This window comes from Leptinotarsa decemlineata, unplaced genomic scaffold (assembly GCF_025532065.1).
Source record: "Leptinotarsa decemlineata unplaced genomic scaffold, Ldec_3_MD MMD2_tig00026328_RagTag_RagTag, whole genome shotgun sequence".
Lineage (NCBI taxonomy): Eukaryota > Metazoa > Arthropoda > Insecta > Coleoptera > Chrysomelidae > Leptinotarsa > Leptinotarsa decemlineata.
Genome location: NW_027412688.1, coordinates 33,548,284 through 33,565,390, shown reverse-complemented (window position 1 = coordinate 33,565,390; position 17,107 = coordinate 33,548,284). Strand labels below are relative to the sequence as shown.

The 17,107-nt window shown below is 36.1% G+C and overlaps 1 protein-coding gene across 2 annotated transcripts; it reads right to left on the bottom strand.

Moving 5' to 3' along the window:
• Positions 1–221: 221 nt before the first annotated feature.
• Positions 222–17,106, bottom strand: LOC111506697 (protein stoned-B). 2 transcript variants are annotated; one of them, XM_074181998.1, is made up of 11 exons: positions 15,113–17,106; positions 14,756–14,916; positions 14,141–14,452; positions 11,986–12,150; positions 10,877–11,116; positions 10,003–10,228; positions 8,271–8,385; positions 6,686–6,852; positions 5,785–5,936; positions 5,000–5,210; positions 222–1,399 (listed from the first exon to the last, which is right to left on the bottom strand). In XM_074181998.1, exons 1-11 carry the CDS (start codon positions 17,104–17,106, stop codon positions 1,255–1,257), a joined length of 3,888 nt encoding a protein of 1,295 aa, XP_074038099.1. In that variant the 3' UTR covers positions 222–1,254. The 2 variants fall into 2 exon arrangements, with proteins under 2 accessions (XP_074038099.1, XP_023017631.2); XM_023161863.2 differs by having other exon boundaries at positions 14,141–14,437.
• Between the last annotated feature and the right edge of the window lies 1 nt (position 17,107).

Below are 17,107 nucleotides of genomic sequence, written 5' to 3'. Positions count from 1 at the left end.
TAAAATTTTTACAACTAGTTAACATAGTTCAAATATTTTCCTAGATCTACACCTACACTATTCAACAATAAAGCAGTTCAACTACATTTATTCAACAGAAAAAACTTGTTTAATGTTCTACAATACAGAGTGTGACAGAAGAAAACCAATTAATGATTATTTCAGTGTGCTGAGTTGAAATGTATTCGAAAGTTTCGCAAAGAACAGTTCTCATATAATATCTTTTTCAACAGAAATTTTATGTTTTCTGGTAGATAACAAAATTTAGAGCTTGTCACATGATGATCAAGTTCTCAGTTGCAGAAAATGTATCAATAAAGGGAGTTATACCTCATGAATCAGTTCTATAATAAAAAACTATTTTTTTGTCATACAATCCAAAAAATATATTCTATATCATACGTTTTCTATTGTAACACTCTCTGTTTATTCTAACTTACTCCTAGCTACTTAGTTGTTATTTGTCTTTGGTAATTCTAGCTGTGTATGAAAATACACGGAAAAATAATGTATCTTTCATAATATACATGTAAATATAAATAGATATGTTGGAAATAAAGAGCTATATCTTAACTTATTTATATTGCCTTATCTCTAAAACACGTTCTGCTTCATGTGTTCCACGATATATCTGTTATACATGATTCCAATATACTATTCTTATTGCTAATTATTAGACGTTCAATGTTGCTCGAGATAATATACATGGATTGTTACTCATATACTTGAAGATTATTTGGAATTTTTTCAGGATATAAAAGTTTTCAGCTTGAATGAAACCTCTTTGATTTGATTAGATGTACGTTTCTTCACTTGAAGTGAGTTATAACTAATTTTCTGCTCCATTGAGAAACATGATTTCTCAAATTTCGAAATAATAGTGATCATATTTTTCTCTAACTCGTGCAATATGTTATAATCACAATATTTTGTTGAACCAGCTTAAATAAAATGAAAAAATTATAGTTCAATATCGAAGTTCACCACCACACATTAAATGATGAGATGAAAGAATATCTATCTAGTTTTTTCATGATTTAAGACTAAATGAACACTGCAGGCTGGTCATAGTTCCTTAAACAGCCAATTCGTTTACATGGAACATACATAAATTTGAAGCTCATAATATCAACGAGGTCAAAACACTTACAACTAATCAATCACAACTGACAACCTAGTGTTTCATCATATTCCTAAGTTCTAGTTGACAACTTCAGTTCATGAGTAAGTTTTTGGAAAAATATACTTTTGAATTTAGTCGCTATCTGAACTAGATTCTTCTGCTACCTTGGCTGGAATATCCACGGCTGCGGGAGCTGGTGCAGGTGTTGGTTTAGAAACGTAGGTGGCAGCAGCGTACGGATTCGGAGAATCTCCTTCTGTGTGTTCTATGCCAACCCTGGAAATGATAGATGGTTCATCAATTAACAGTTTAAGGTCTCGAGAAGCCTCAAATGTAATATTTTCGGAAAGACAAATCTCATATCTATACCCTCGGCCATGTTTGTCAGGTATGCAACTTTTGAAAAACATATTTATTCTTATTACCTTCGATAAATGACTAGAATATGTTAATAGGTGTTACTAGTAAATAACGGAACTGGTTTTCTGTGACACAAATAGTATCAACCTCAAAGTCAATCGTCCTATTACCGATTTGCCTGACAAACCCCTCCACAATCCAGCCTGTTGGACGACACTAGCTTGCTCATATGCTCATTCTCAGTTAGGCAACAACCCTTGTTTCTATAGGAGCATGTATCGGAAATATGGTACACGTTTCTATTGAGCAACATGTCAACGTGAAACTTGGCAAATCTGCAACAGAGGCCAATTCTCTCCTACAAGTGAATGTGCATGAATGCCCAAATGTACACGGTTTTTCGAGTAGTGCAAAAGTTGCAAAATATGACGGAAAGACTACTCAAGCCCAGAATATCCTTCAACTGCAAATACAGTTGAAAAATACAACTGCAAAATCAATAAAAATATACAGGGTGTAACTGAATAAGTGTGAAACATTGAAGGAGGTGATTCCTCATCGAAAAAAAGATAAGATCTTCCATATAGAAAAACTTCATTGGAGCATCCCTTGTTAACATACAGCCCCTTAAAGGGGGTACATAAAATTTGTATGACAATTTTTTTCTCAAGCACTGAAGAAGTTACAATATTGAGATTAATTTGACGTTTTGTACTACCAAAAAGACACTTGTAGCTTGTTAATAAATTTATTACAAACAAACAATTTTTTTTGCATTATGTTAATTGAAAAAAATCATGATTTTTTTTGCATCAATTTAATTGAAAAAATCATGATTTTTTAGAAAACAAATGGTTTTTTGAAAAAATTTCTTTGTTGCTAAAAAATGCGTTTGTTAATTAACAATTGTTTTTTGCAACTGAATATTAAAATTAAGGAACCGTTTTTTTTTAAATCATAAATTCTATTGTTCTTCAAGGTTTTAAAAAAACTTCATTTTTTATTCTTTTTTTTAATTGTTTATTTAAAAAATTTAAAAAAAATATCAATAATTAGTTTTTATCCATGAGACATTGAAACAATAAAAAATTTAAAGAAAAAAATTTTGTAATATATTTTTTATAAAATTATAATTTTCAATTGTCAATAAAAAATGGAAACTAACAATTTTTTTATTTTGGCAACGGTAATTTATTTTTTGCCTATTAAGGATAACTTTACCAAAGGAAAAAAATGCCAGGGTTTTAGTTTAATAATTATAGGGATTTTTATATTAACTTCCAATTCAGAAAAAGTTATTAATCAACAAATTTATAATTAACGTTAAAATTGGGATAAAAATTTTTTGACTGCGGATTATTGTTTGTTGATGTATCCCAACATTACACGAATTTTTTCATTCCTTAATATCTACATTTAATATGTTCATATAATTTTTTTTGTTTTTATGTCAGAATGACGAAAGGCGCGCGGAAGCCAGACTACCCGCTTTTGGCTCTATTTTCAGGGCTCTGTAAAACTTATAAATAATCGAGATACAGTTTCGGGAGACGAGACTTATTTTACGCAAATTCATTGATCTTTTCAAATCTTTTTTCAAATTTTCAAAATTTTGAAAATTTTTGGAGAAATTAAGACAAAACTAAAGCCCCATTTTTTTTTCACTTAATTGTTTATAACTATTGTAATTTTTATCGGCGCGTTTTCGGACCTTCCCTTAAACTTTCTAGGCAAAAATACGAATCGAATGACACCTTGGTCGTAATTTTTGGACAGGGCTGAAAAATGTTACAAAAAAAAGTACATGTGAACTAGACTACTATGTACAGTTCTCTCAATAAAAAACAGGAACCACAGTTGAATCACATATAATTTTTTCATGACAGTACTTGATAAATTTTTGATAAAAATATTTCCATATCCCATTTCATTTTAATTCTCGATAATGAATAGTTACATGAATTAATAATAATAACGGTTGATTTTCCCAAGAAATATACAATGTTTATAGCAGGGAATGAAACAGTAATTCAAAAACTAACTATAACTAACTAAGAACGAATAGAATTTCAAATTTTCGCCAGTGATGTGGGACTGAAATATAATGAGAATCTAAATAATATCTGTTCAGGTTTCAAGTTACGGCACTTCCATAAAGAAATAATTAGTCAAGTTATAGATGCTTCGAAATGAGAAGCTACACTTCTTACATACATAGAGTTGGAGTTTGAAGTTTAACATGATGTTATCTTGAAGAAATTTGAAATCAATATCATCAGTTAACAGAACTCATTCCAAAGTTTGGAATAATGTACGTTTCATACGCAATTTGAACATTCACCTTATTTTTGCACAGATCTCGTACATATCCACCATATCTTATGGAAATTCTGTGAAACATGTTCTTCCTCACGAATCAGTAGATAGTTGTCCTGAAAATCTAGAGAAGAAAATTGGATTGGATAATTTAGGAAACACTTGCTACATGAATAGCATTTTGCAAGTGTTGTTCATGACGAAGAATTTCAAGAACGAAGTTTTAATGATGAACGAGAACGGGAATGTTTCCCACTTATTCATCAAACTCAAACACCTGTTCATGCAGCTGCAGTTTCATAAGAAGGTATCATCTTTCCCTCCAACCGATTTCCTGGAGTCTTTGAAGTCCACTAGATACTCGTTAGGACAACAAGGGGATTGTTCCGAATTCTTGGGGTTCTTGTTGAATACTGTTGGTGAGCAAAACAATAGCCAAATCAATACTCCTGACCGCTCTGGACTGAATGATTTCTGGAACTTCATCTAGCTTTTCCTAATATGACTAATAACCAGTCCGTGCAAAGCTTATTGTTAAATCATCTGAAAATGGAATTTTCAACAGGTGATGATTAACTGTATTGTCAAACATGCGCCAAACTAAGTGACTGTTATAAGGAAACAAGTATAGCTGAGGCACCAGTCAATCTAATACTAACACTGATGATTTTCAAACAAGACTCAACCTCTAACGGATGCAAGAAACTTTTTGGGAGGTTCGAAATAGATGAACATTTCAACCTAGCAGACCACTATTATAATATTCATGCAGTCATTGTTCACTGTGGTTCTGGCGTTGAATTTGGTCATCATTACGCCTTCTAAGAAGAAACAGACTGGTTTAAGTTTGACGATAGTCGTGTCACGAAGTGTTCTGGCGATGCATTGAAAATATTCGAGCCTCTGGAGACACCCTACATTTTGTTTTATAAGAGAGAGGACATTGTTCGCTCAAGATCTTCAGATGATGTGGTGCTGCAGGTTTTTCCGGGTTTTCCTGCAGCTGAAAAAGCAAATGCGCCACTGGAATTAATGAAGTCGCCCCGGAGCGCCAATTAATTTTTATTGTTGTTTTTATTTTATTTTTATCGTAGTTTCAATAAACTTAATTTTTCTCGTTGCAATAAATAGCTAAATATAATTGTCCTTGCCATACCTTATCAATAAAATCAATTATTATCATGATTATTATTTACCGACCTGTATTCGTGCCTGGCCAAATATCTAACATATTTCTCTGGAGGTTCATCACTATCCGTGTTTTGCAAACTAACACTCCTGCATGTGGTGTGGCTCACTTGTGTCGCTGGCATAGTGAATTCCACGTAACAATAGTCTGCAAGTTTCTCCGGCATTTGATCATAGTTCGTTAGTGCTATCCTGCATACCATGTTATGAGTAGTGTAAGCACCTAGAAATGAAGAATATGATAAATCATTATGTTCCGTTCACAAAGATCGCTTCTTTTTCTCAAGACAAAACACAAGCACTACAGAAGAATCCTTAAGACGCTCTGAGATCGGTGTCTGTGCGAAAGTACCGATTCACGTTGGGTGGAGATCAAATTCATTTGGAAAAACTGGTCTAGCCCGAGAACATCATTGAATGGCGTATTTTTTGGTAAGAATATCGACTGAATCACCAAAATATTCATGATTGTTGTACAACCGTGGTGATTTCCACATTCCATCAAATCTTGAAAATTCTAGTTGTGTTTATAAGAAATGATGTTTGGTGTATTTTAAGAAACTTGAGCTTTCCCTATTGCTTTCTGTGAAGTAAAGTGAACTATCTGTGAGTGCACATCTTGGTTGGGCTTTATCCCTGACTCACCTTACCAAAAAGATCATCTTGAACACTTCCACATTGAATGTTTCCAGAGAGTGGATAAAAATAATTCAGGAAATTCAATACATAGGGTGTGGAGATAAACGTGAACATCGGTAATATTGACAACCCATGGTGAAAATCATTCAATAACTCACCTTGTCCTTCTTTGGGTAACCTGGGGCATCTCCAAACTATAGCCCTGTGTTGATGCTCATATTTCGCTTGTCCCGATGTAACTTCTATCAAATTTTCTTGTAGCGTTTCAACTGTTCCCAATATCCTTTCAATTCCTTTGATTTTTCCCGTTCTGGAATAAAAAAAAGATTCTTTTCTCATCACATTTTCCACATTTCACCTAAATTCGTCTGTTCAGTATTTGGAGTTGACTTATCAGTCTCCTTTACTCAATAGTTAATTGATAAACCGACCCAAATTCAGTTTTTTTTTTAAACCATCACTCTCAAGTCGTTAAAATATTCGTTTTCAAAATGTAGAACTGCAATTTCAGACGCGGAATGACTCCAAAACCAGCAGTGCTCCCAAACACCGATGATCGTTTCGTCAACCAAGTTGGCGTCATCAGGAAATAGCGAGACTAATTCGTAACTCTAAACTTGTCTATTTATATCTAACAGGGTAAACTTTCAGTTCCAATTTCAGTCACACATCAACAATTTTTTAGGAACGATTTGACGGATAACTCATAATAGTGTTAGGAATCACACGTTAAAAGGTAAGACCGTTAGCCCTTAGCTCGCACAAGTTCTCAACTTTTTAGTGTGGTCATTCGTATGGGGGCGACAGCTGATTAACGGAAAAAAAAATTTTTTTTAAACAGTATTGAACATCAGTGGGAACATTTGCTGACGACTTGTAAGCAAAAAATTATTCATTCGTGTCTGAAAGTGAGACTGTTAATTTCTTTGACATATTTTGTTTTTGATGATTCCTTGGAAATGTTGAATGTTTTGTCGTAATCATATAAAATGTATCGTTTTTGAAATAGATGATTGGGAGTCAGTTCTATTTTCAATAAATAACAATATAAATACGTACCTCCTGTGCGCAGATTTAACTGACCCATATCGAAAGTGTTTCTCTACTCTAAAAAGGTATATCCAGCATTCTGGAATCGGAAAACGGATCATCACATCTTCGCAAGGAATCTGGCCTAGTTTTCTGGAAGCGAATCCTGGAACGAGGACGTCAGCTCTAAGTTCTACCTGCAAATCATCAAACGTCAACCAATAATAATATTGATGAAAATTTTTATAATTATTATAATGATAATAATATTTATTGAACGAACAAGGTACAATTATTTACATGTAGCAAGTAAAAAATGATTAAAACTACAGAAATAAATGAATGAATACAATATATAGCTGTTATATTATGTATTGTTAATATTTCTGATATGTAAAGACACCAAAAATAACAAAAATATTATTCAAGAACATTAGGTCCAAGAAAACACTGGATATTCAATCTGAGATATCATTTCCAAGTTAGGTATCACCTGTAGAGTAGTTGCCCCCCTAAATGAAGCCTCATACTTAGGTTGGCGTATCCGTGCTGAAAAGACATATGACTCTGAGCCCATCCAGTGTCATCAACGAATCCTTCATGAGACTGGATATCTTCTTGCTATAGAAATTTATCCTGGACTATGAAGATACCAACAAATCTGAACCTGAATCTAGAGAGAAGGAGGACGTCGACTCAAACACCAAACTGTTCTCCCTATTACAAAGGATCTATATGAAGGGCCCCTCAGTTCTCCAACTTTTCCGCTCACTTTATCCAGAGATATATATTGATCAAACGAATCGAACTGTCCTTTCTGTAACATCGGTTCAAAAGCAGGAATTTCTCTGTTGTTCAACTCACCAACAAACCTAGGCCAGGAGGTGCGAATAGGAAAGTATCTTAAAGAGCAGAATGTCCAATGAATCTTGCTACCAAATGATGTCCCCTTGAGCAGGTCCTGCACACGCTCATGCTCAAGAATGATTACCCAAACCATAGGCAAAAAATTTCTGCATAGCTGATTCGAGTGTATCATCAGAAATAGCTCATGTAAAACTATCCCATATGGAAAAGTTGCAAGGTAGAAATATTGCACCTTGGACATCGCGACAACCTCAATATTAAATAATCGGATGCATATTCCGGCCTGAGTGACTGAAAGCTACCTGTGAGGATCAGTAAAGCATTTCTTCTCTGGTGAGTGGAGTTAGTACCTGGCAGTCATGGGAGAGCGTCTTACTGAAATGCTTCACAGAAGAACTGCTTTCCAAGCCAAACGATAGTGTTGCTTATCCAACTGTCGAAAGTAGTCGCAGACTGACTGTGGATCAATTTGGACGAGTTTGAATGAGTGTACTCCTCAATAAACCCTCATGGGTTTTGGTGAAAGGTTGAATAAACCCACTGACGTTCCTCTCTGATGAACCTTCTCACCAGTTTACTACCCTGAGTAAAATAGTTCAGTTTGCTTTTTTTATTTGAAATGGAATACTTTGCATGTTTCTTATGGTAATAAATTTTTTCAAGGTATTAAATGAGGTTACGGTATAAATTTTATCATTGGAAAACTGAAATAGAATTGGTAACAATTTCAAATCGAATGTATACGTACTTTATACCCTGTAACACATATTTGAGCTTTGAGCTGTAAAGGAAGTTCTCGATTTTTCGGAGGTCTCACTCTGAATCTCAAGAGTTCAATGTAACAAGCATCGGGAGGTTTGAACCTGGAAAAAAAGTTTCTATTGAATGTTGATCTTGTGATCATCTGAATGATATTCAGTATATATCTAAATTCCCGCCAAAATTATTTATAAGCCCTAAGTTTTGCAATGTAAACCTATAACGAATATCTTGAACATGAGGTACAATTTCCAAACCGACCGTGTTACTTATACGGTAATATCAGTTTCGAAGTAGAAAAACTGTACAGCAGAGTTCATCCGAAAGACGCATTTCGAAACTTCCAGAAGAAGATGAACAAAATGGATGATTCTGAAACAAGAAATTAAAGTCTGGTTGGAATAACTAATTTGTCGCCTTTCTGCAATACATCCAAACCGTTAAATGTTTCACATAGTTTACATTGAAAGAGAAATATTGCCTTTTCTAGACGTAAAAGTGAGAACAAATAGTTATAAGTGAGAAACATGGCCACAGAAAACCGACCTGAATGGGCAATACATGAATTGCGAAGTTAACTGAGGGAATTGTAAAAACCTCAACCTCAGTGCCGTTTCTTTTTTTAACGAGAAGGGTGTGAGGAAGTGAATAAAGAAGATTATATCTAACTATAACTTTGAAATATGTCTATTATTTAGCGGCTACAGTAAGGACGGTAAATATTCGGCCAGCTCATGAATAGTGAACCTATTGCATTTATGAGGAGCTGTAATACCTGGCGAAGGCTATGTATGGTAATATACATTCTAACTTCGGCAAGAGAGGGGCTTATTCGATTCAGAATTAAAGAAACGCCGGTTCTGTGTCAAATACAATGTAACATCACGGCAAGACCGAGATAGTGTTTATATAAACAAAATTCATCGGCGAGTTTTGGAAATATGCACAGTCATATATATTTCTCACGTAGCTGAAAACCGCTCAGGATGTAGATAAGGGTATATCAATATCTCAGCTTTGAAATCATGAGTTTTGTCAATTCAGCGAAATAGGTTTTCTGGTGACCTCCGTCGCCCGTGGACGACTGTTACGAAGAACGGTTTGAGAAATGGGGGAGAAGACATATGGTTCGGAGGAGTCTTGCGAGAGCCACGAAGAGAGTCGGACACGATGGCCTGTTGAGGCGGGTTTGGGGATGTCATCCCTCCGCTTTCGAAGCTGAGGCTAGTGGCCTGAATAGGAGAGTTATTTTGTTTTCAAGCGCGGTGTGCAAAATTTACAAAAAAAGCTGTAGCGAAATTGTAAGCCGATATTGGGTACAGGGAAGTTAAGAATAAAAGTGTTGGTGGTGAAGACACACCGGTTTAACAAAACCTATAGTTGACCATGAACCACCAAAGAGGCGTTGTGTGTTTTTTTAAACAGTGCATTTCTTCAATCCCCCCCCACATTTTTTGAACGGGTCAACTCAAAAAATTAAAATTTGGGATAATGAAATAAAGGCATGAATACTTCATTTTGAAGTGCAATTGACAGAAAAAACTTTCAAAGATGGCGACTGGGTGCCATGTGGAAAAAAAATTAAATGGAAAGGGAGGTCTTGTGATAAATCTTTTTGAAGCTCCTGACAAGTGCTGCACAATCCTAGAATATAATGTCAATATCTCCAACTACTACAAAATGGTGGAACTTTTAATTTCAACAAGCCCCTATAAACTCACTTAATTATATGCGTGTCATTGTAATCATCCTGTTGCACGCAAGAATGAAACTCAACTTCCTCCAGTCTTATCCACTCTTCTGTAACCACAGGAATGATGTCGTGTCGACCAACCACTTCTTTTCCTTGCCGACGCATGTCGTTGATCCCCAATTCGACATCGGGCATTCCCGTGAGAAAGCCCAGAAAGAACAATCGTACCCTGGCAATCTGTTTCTCAATGTGACCTGGAAAATATTCAGATGTTCAATGTTTTTCATGTAGCTCAGAGTTTCTACTCTATACAGGGATCCAGAATTTAGCTAACAAGCAATACCTCTTGTTTTTTAAACTAGAAAAATGAAACGTTACCTAGAAAAAAGTTAATGAGAAGTAAGGAAGAGAAATCAAATTGCATCGGCCTGCAATAGTAAACAAACAAGATCTTGTGTGTAATCATATGAAAAATAGTTTAGAAATATGTTGTAGAGTTTGTGAAATGGACTGTACTCCATTCAAACTTTTTGAGTATTTGGTCATAAATAACTGTTCAGATTATTTCAATCATGGAATGATTTCATGAATGAAATCATGAAACATATTACCTTCCTGTAAAGGACAGAAAGATTGAAGTAAGGCACACACTTGTTGATAAAGAAATGAATGCAGTATCCCAGAAACTGTGATGGTTGTAACAATTTTAGAAATATTTTCAGAAGGCAACCTTTCGTCTTTCTATGCCGCTTTTTTCTGGTTTCACAAATGAAAAATATATCCTTTGTTAACAAAATGTTGGATTAACCTGGAAATATTGTCGAACAAAAAATGTAAAATTGTTTGTAAGCTTTTTGAAAGTCTTGCATAATGCAAAGTAAAACCTAGAAGATTCATCTTACCTTCTGCATCCTGCTCCACGTGGAGCTCATCAACAGCCGTTATCTGAACTTCCTCCATTTTGTAATGCAACGCTCTGTCCCTGTGAGCTTGAAGCTTGAAGAGGGCTTCCTCAATACAAAACGAGAACTGTTTCAGGTCCTCGTAATTCAGTGAACCAAGCTTCATCAGCTGAGATACCTGGGGAGCGTGTTCTACGGGAAGACCAAGCTTCTTCAAGTCACTTCCGAACTCCTTCACACCTGAAAATACATGTTCTCAAATATTCAGTTGACTGACGTGTTTGAACCGACGAAGAGGTGCCATTCTTATTCACCAGGATTTTATAATTTGATGGGTATATAAAGAGTACCAGAAATTTCAGATTAATTTTTTCCAGATACTATATTGTTATTGAAATAATTATGTAATATAGGTTTAGAAAATATTATGAACATTCAATTACATGAAATGACTTTCCCCTTCCCAGTTTGTACTCTTAAAAGTCGTTTGGAATTATAATAGATAGAAATTATACTGATGTTACACAAAATATTATACAAATATGTAGAAGGATACTGGTATGAAATTCAACTTATTCAACTTCAGTAATACGTTTATAGAAGTTCCAGAAGGATTATGTATGACGTACTTATAATTTTTTCTCCATTGAATAACATTTAACAATATCCATCACTGATTTTCGAATTATTTTGTTAATGAAGTTCTTCCATGGATATTTGAAATACACATCGGAAACAATTTGGATTCAGGCAAATATTTTACGGCTCACCATGAATTTTCCAATATCAATTCAATCCGATGAATTCCACTGATAATTTCATTGATCTTGTTTGCCTTAATCCACATCTGGTGCCCCACGTTGGGCGCCAGATAGAAAAGATGGAAGTTTAGACAAACGAAGTTGGGATAAATAACAATTGAATTCGTTGAGATGAAAAAAAAATCAATCGAATTCTTTCATCTAATTTTTCTACAGCGAAACTTCTCCTGGTTGTATTGAGCCACGCAAAATATTTCAGATATCAACCTGTCTATGGAAGATGCTGACTCTCTTACAGAAGAGAGCGGTGTTTCAATGGACAAACGATTGTCTCTTTCAGAAACCTACCTTGATAATCTCCTTGAATAGCGTACGCAGCAAACTGGCTCAACTTATTCGTTATCCTCTCCGCTTTCTTCACCTGACCAGGTCTCACTCCTGGTCTTTCTTTGTAGAAAATGTACTGCAACTTGACGGTGAAGATTTTTCCAAACTGGTCGTACTGCTGAGCACCTTAAAGCACCATAATATCAAAAGTGCACGTTATTTTCATGCATCAAAAACAAGTCATGTGGGTTGAAACCATTTTGGAACTGATGGAAAAATTTTTCATAGTATTTCAAATAAATAGGACATATTTGTTCATAAAAATGGAAGATATAGAGAAGCCTGAATGTAGAATAGCCAAATGGGAAGAAAAACTTTAACAAAACATCAACAAATATAAATGTAAAAATGTTAGATAGATTTCTTGATGTACAATCAGACTTCTCTGTATCACAAGTTATGTATTTGCAAGTGCAGTGTAAAAAAGTTTATAGAAAATGAAGATAAAATATTTTAAAACTATATCACAATCGAATAAGAAGGAGAAGAGCTGACAGTTGTTCGGAAACTCAAACTTTTCTTGATATGGATGATCACAATAAATGAAAGTGAGTGAAAATGAAACAGAGAACAATCAAAATAGCAAATGAGGCTGAAGCAGAATTATCATCCGATGAATTCAAAAAAGTGTATGGAACTCGTTTTGTACGGTTTACAAACAAGTTTGAAACGAAGTTTTTCGAAAACATAAATGGAGAGGTGATTCTAGTATATCCACAAGGAAAATCAAAGATACTCAAGCCATCGACCTCATTATTGAATATTCAATGTTATAGGCTGCACTTTCAATCAATAAGAATCTGGATATTTGGCAGTTCACCAAATTAATTCTTTAATATTTCATTCTTGAAAGAAGTTTTTGATATTCCGCAGATACCAGTTACAGAAACTAACATGATATTATTGACAGGGATTCTCTCAATATACATCCCTTCGTCCTCAGTCTACCATTTACAGCAGAGTTTCTATAAGATATAACGGAAAATGTTCAGTTCATGATATCAGTTGTTATGAATACTTTCAGTAGAATTCCAAAAAATATTGAAAAATATTTCAATCTTGTAAATTCTAGCAATACATAGGATACTGTTTTCGCTGATCTTCTGCAACATTGCTTGTAGAATCGACGGCAAACATACTGATATCAAATCGTCATGGAGAATGGAAATCTCCAACTGTAGCCGAAGGCTTGATTAAAGAACCAATTTATAAAAAAACCTGGGATAAAAGGTCAAATTCTGGAAGTGGAATTGGTTCCATTTGGGTACTTGGGTACCTTTCTTGGAAACTTGACCACAATTTTGAGTGGAGAACACACAAGCAGAAATGAAAACAAAATTCTAAAAATTACTGAAAATGAAGTTTGTTCATCTATAACTATAGCAAATTGCACCCATTGCGATATTAAAATTAATATCACTTCTAAAAAGTAAATGACTAGTTTTATAAAAATGTTATATGTTATCGTTCTCAATCGGATACTTCGGAGAACTCTCCCAAATATTCTTTTATGAAATTTGAAATGACGAAGCAATTCTCTTTACTCGACTGTAGAAGACTGTACTGTATCTTTTGCACCAACATGTGCAAAAAACATCTTTGTTGCACTCAGCATGATTGCAGCTGTTGAGTCCGTCCCGAGCTGCAAACATCAATAATCATGCAATAAAGTACAGGCTCCACAGGGTGGGGCCAAGGACCGATCTCTGTGGAACCCCCTGCGTCATTTCCTGCCTGTGCCCTCCACTTTTCAGGCTGCGGGGTGACAGGTATGCCTGGATTGTATTTATGAGGTATCTGCTAATATTGAGGCGTCTAGTTCTAGTTCTCTCTATAATTTTTCCCCACTTCGCAGTGTTGAAGGCGTTCTTTATGTCTACCGCGACGATAGCTTCCCTTTCTTTTCGCTGAATCTTATTTTGTTCAGTGCCTGTTTCGCGGCGGACACCGTGGATTTTCTTGACTTGAAACCGAACTGGCTTGAGCAAATACCCCTAGCCTCGTCTAGCTCGGTTTCTAATCTCGCCTTGATGAGATGTTCTTATATTTTTCCTAACCAAAGTTTCTGTGAGTATATATGGAAAACCAACAAGCAATAAAAATGCTTTCGACATACCTATATCAGAAACAGAGTAACAGGGCTGGAGTGGCAATTCCTGGAAAGGATCCTTATCATCTTTCTGATTGTACAGTTGAAGCAACACACAATCCGTTTGGTGCAGGATTTTGACAAATATCTTCTTCCAGAAGCGCTGTCCCGTAATTTTTTTCTTGTTGGGTTGTCGAAGCTGCATTTCCCATCCATCCCCAGTGAAGTTTATCCTTGGAAAAGGTTCCAGAGGTTGCGAAACGTCATCGTCAAACAGTGGCGTCGGAGGGGTTTCTTGTGAATCACTCCGCTTGAGGTCACCAGCTGAAAAATTATCATCTGAAATATATATATATTTCTGAAGAAGCAACTATTGAATGATTCGTTAATTACCAATTCTGTATAGTTTGATATTACTTTTGTTCTCATTGAAATTTTTCATTTATAGTTCTCCTGACAGTTTTCTATACAGTACATTTCTTTGATGTTTTCCCGGGGGACATTAAAGGAATGCACTATATAATTGAACATATTTCAATAATAGATGTTTATTTAATATTCACCGTCATATGTTTTTGGAATATTGTATTTTGATATGAATACTGATAATGAAACATCGTTGAATGTCACATTTCAACTCACCATAAGGAATGTCATTTTGGATAACTTCTGTTGAAACGTCATTCTGATTGTCGAATGGATTGAAGCGGGGGGAAGTATCTATGAAAGCTGCTGTGGTAGGAGCAGGAGGAGGTGCTATGGTCGGTAGAATACCACCACCCTGTTCTTCACTGCCTTTCGGTCTGGAAATCAACATTATAATAATCAGAGTAGATTCAAACTGCTTTATAGAAAACTTGCTATAAATGAAATTCTCTCTTGGTGATAGTCAATCAGATCCAAATAATTACTCAAAATACATCTACAAATAACAACTTATTCTTATCAGAAATGACATATTTCCCTATTTTTGAAAACTCGTTAACTTGATGTGCTCACCTAATAAATACGGAGAAATCCTTATCCTCATCCGACTCCTGGGACGGAGCCTTGCTAATCCTGTTTGGAGTACTTTGCGGAACAGAAGGAGGTTCCTGGAGAGCCAAAAATGCATCAAACCCATCGTCCTGACCAAATCCAGAAGAAACTTCGGTTGTATTCGTAAACGAATTACCCCAAACGTCGCTTTTCTGATCATCAGTTTTCACTGAGTCGAACTTTTTTGCAAAATCATCGAAATCATCTCCAACCGCTCCAAAAGCATCCATAGTATTGGATTCTCTAGTACTGGTTACACCAAAAGCATCTACAACAGTACTTTCAGTACTCACAAAAGCATCTGCTGAAGATTCCATAGTATTGTCAGTTATTTCGAAAGCGTTACTGGGTTCTGCAACAGACCCAAAAGGCCCAAAATTATCCAAAGACGGTTTCACTTCCTCCTTAGTAGATATTCCGAAGACATCGCCAGATTCAACAGTAGTATCCGTGGTTCCAAACGAAGCCAACGATGCAGGCACGGGTGTAGTGTCTAACATTGCTAAATCATCTGCAGACATTTTGGTTTCAGCAGCTTCACTAGATGATCGAAATCCGTCTTCGAGAGTAGAGTTGGTTTCCTGAACAGAAAATCCAAAAGTTTCTTCGGTGCCGCTCATTGTATCGAGAATATGGGTAGTGTTGTCGAATATGTTCATCGTCTTCTGAACGTTATTCTGATTTATTTCGCTTTTGAAATTATCCTCTATAAAAACTGGCTGAGGTGTATTAGCTTGAGACATATCCTCGGTAGGAGCAAATGGATTGAAAGTGACACTGGAAACAGAACCCTTACTGTGACTGTCACTCAAATCCATCCTGAGATCTTCTTGCGACGGCTCTGAAGAAATCAAATTATCTTTCGTCAGCTCGTTGGTTTGACTCAAAGGAGAAGCGACATTAGAAACTTCCTGAATGTTTTTCGGTATTGCTGGAGTTGTCAAATCGCTATGTGTCTGCATGATGATGTCTGGTTCCATTAAGTCGAACAGCAAGTCAGTTTTTGCGGGTTCTTGTTTGGGAACGTTATACAGATTCAAAATGTCAGCGTTGGTCACCTCCTTCTTCTGTGGTGGAGTTTCCATCCCAAAAAAGTCTATCTCTTCAACGGTTTCATGTTTGGGTTCATCAGGCTTTTGTACTGGTACACTTTGTGGTGCGTCTTTCGGAGTGTTTTTGAACATTGCTGGTAGAGGAGGTTTTGGTGGCCTAACTGGGGGACTTGGCCTTGGTGGTTTCGCCTGTACGATCGTTTCTTGACCTACTGAAGGATTCTGATTGATATCACAGTTATCTTGTCCCAGAGAAAACAAGTCTGAAGTAACCGAGTAGACAGGTTCTGGAACCTTATCAGTCACGTCAAGCAGATCACCAAAACTGGGCTCAGGCGTTGGGCTTGGAGAGTGCAGATCCCTCATAGAAACTGGACTAGGGCTTCGGGTGGGGGGTATCTTATTCAACAAGCTAGAGCTAGTGGCATCCATCGCCCCCATAACCGACATCAAAAGGTCTTGAGTTTCTTTAGACGGTGGCGGTCGAGGAGGAGGAGGTCTTGGAGGTCCGTTGGTAACTGGCTGATGGGAATACTTCAGATCCAGCTCCGATGGTTTCTGCGGTTGTGAAAAATCAGCTTTGGTGAAAACTTCCCTGATTATGGGTTGCGTGGTGATTGGTTCGCTGAATGGCACTGTGCTACTAGGTTCAATATCTCCAAATGGGTCGGTATTATTAGTATTTTGTATCGTTGGCACTTCAGCCTCAGCAGGTTCAAGATCCATAGGATCAAAACTGAAAGGATTGGTGGAAATTGTAGTCGCTGTCTGGGACAGAAACGGATTGTCATTGAATCCAACATGATCAAGACCGGGATCATCATCCATGAGGAAAGGATTCGATCCGGCTGATCCCGGGGAAGCAAATGGCTCTTCATTGAAGAGAAATGGATTTGCTGCCATC

What these genes read in the sequence shown, in the direction of transcription:
- LOC111506697 (XM_074181998.1), bottom strand. Translation starts at nt 17,106, where the DNA reads ATGGCAGCAAATCCATTTCTCTTCAATGAAGAGCCATTTGCTTCCCCG. An exon ending in GATTTCTCCGTATTTATTAG is followed by an intron (nt 14,917 to 15,112) that starts GTGAGCACATCA and finishes GTTGATTTCCAG; the next exon opens with ACCGAAAGGCAGTGAAGAAC. An exon ending in TATGTGTTACAGGGTATAAA is followed by an intron (nt 6,853 to 8,270) that starts GTACGTATACAT and finishes GATGATTTGCAG; the next exon opens with GTAGAACTTAGAGCTGACGT.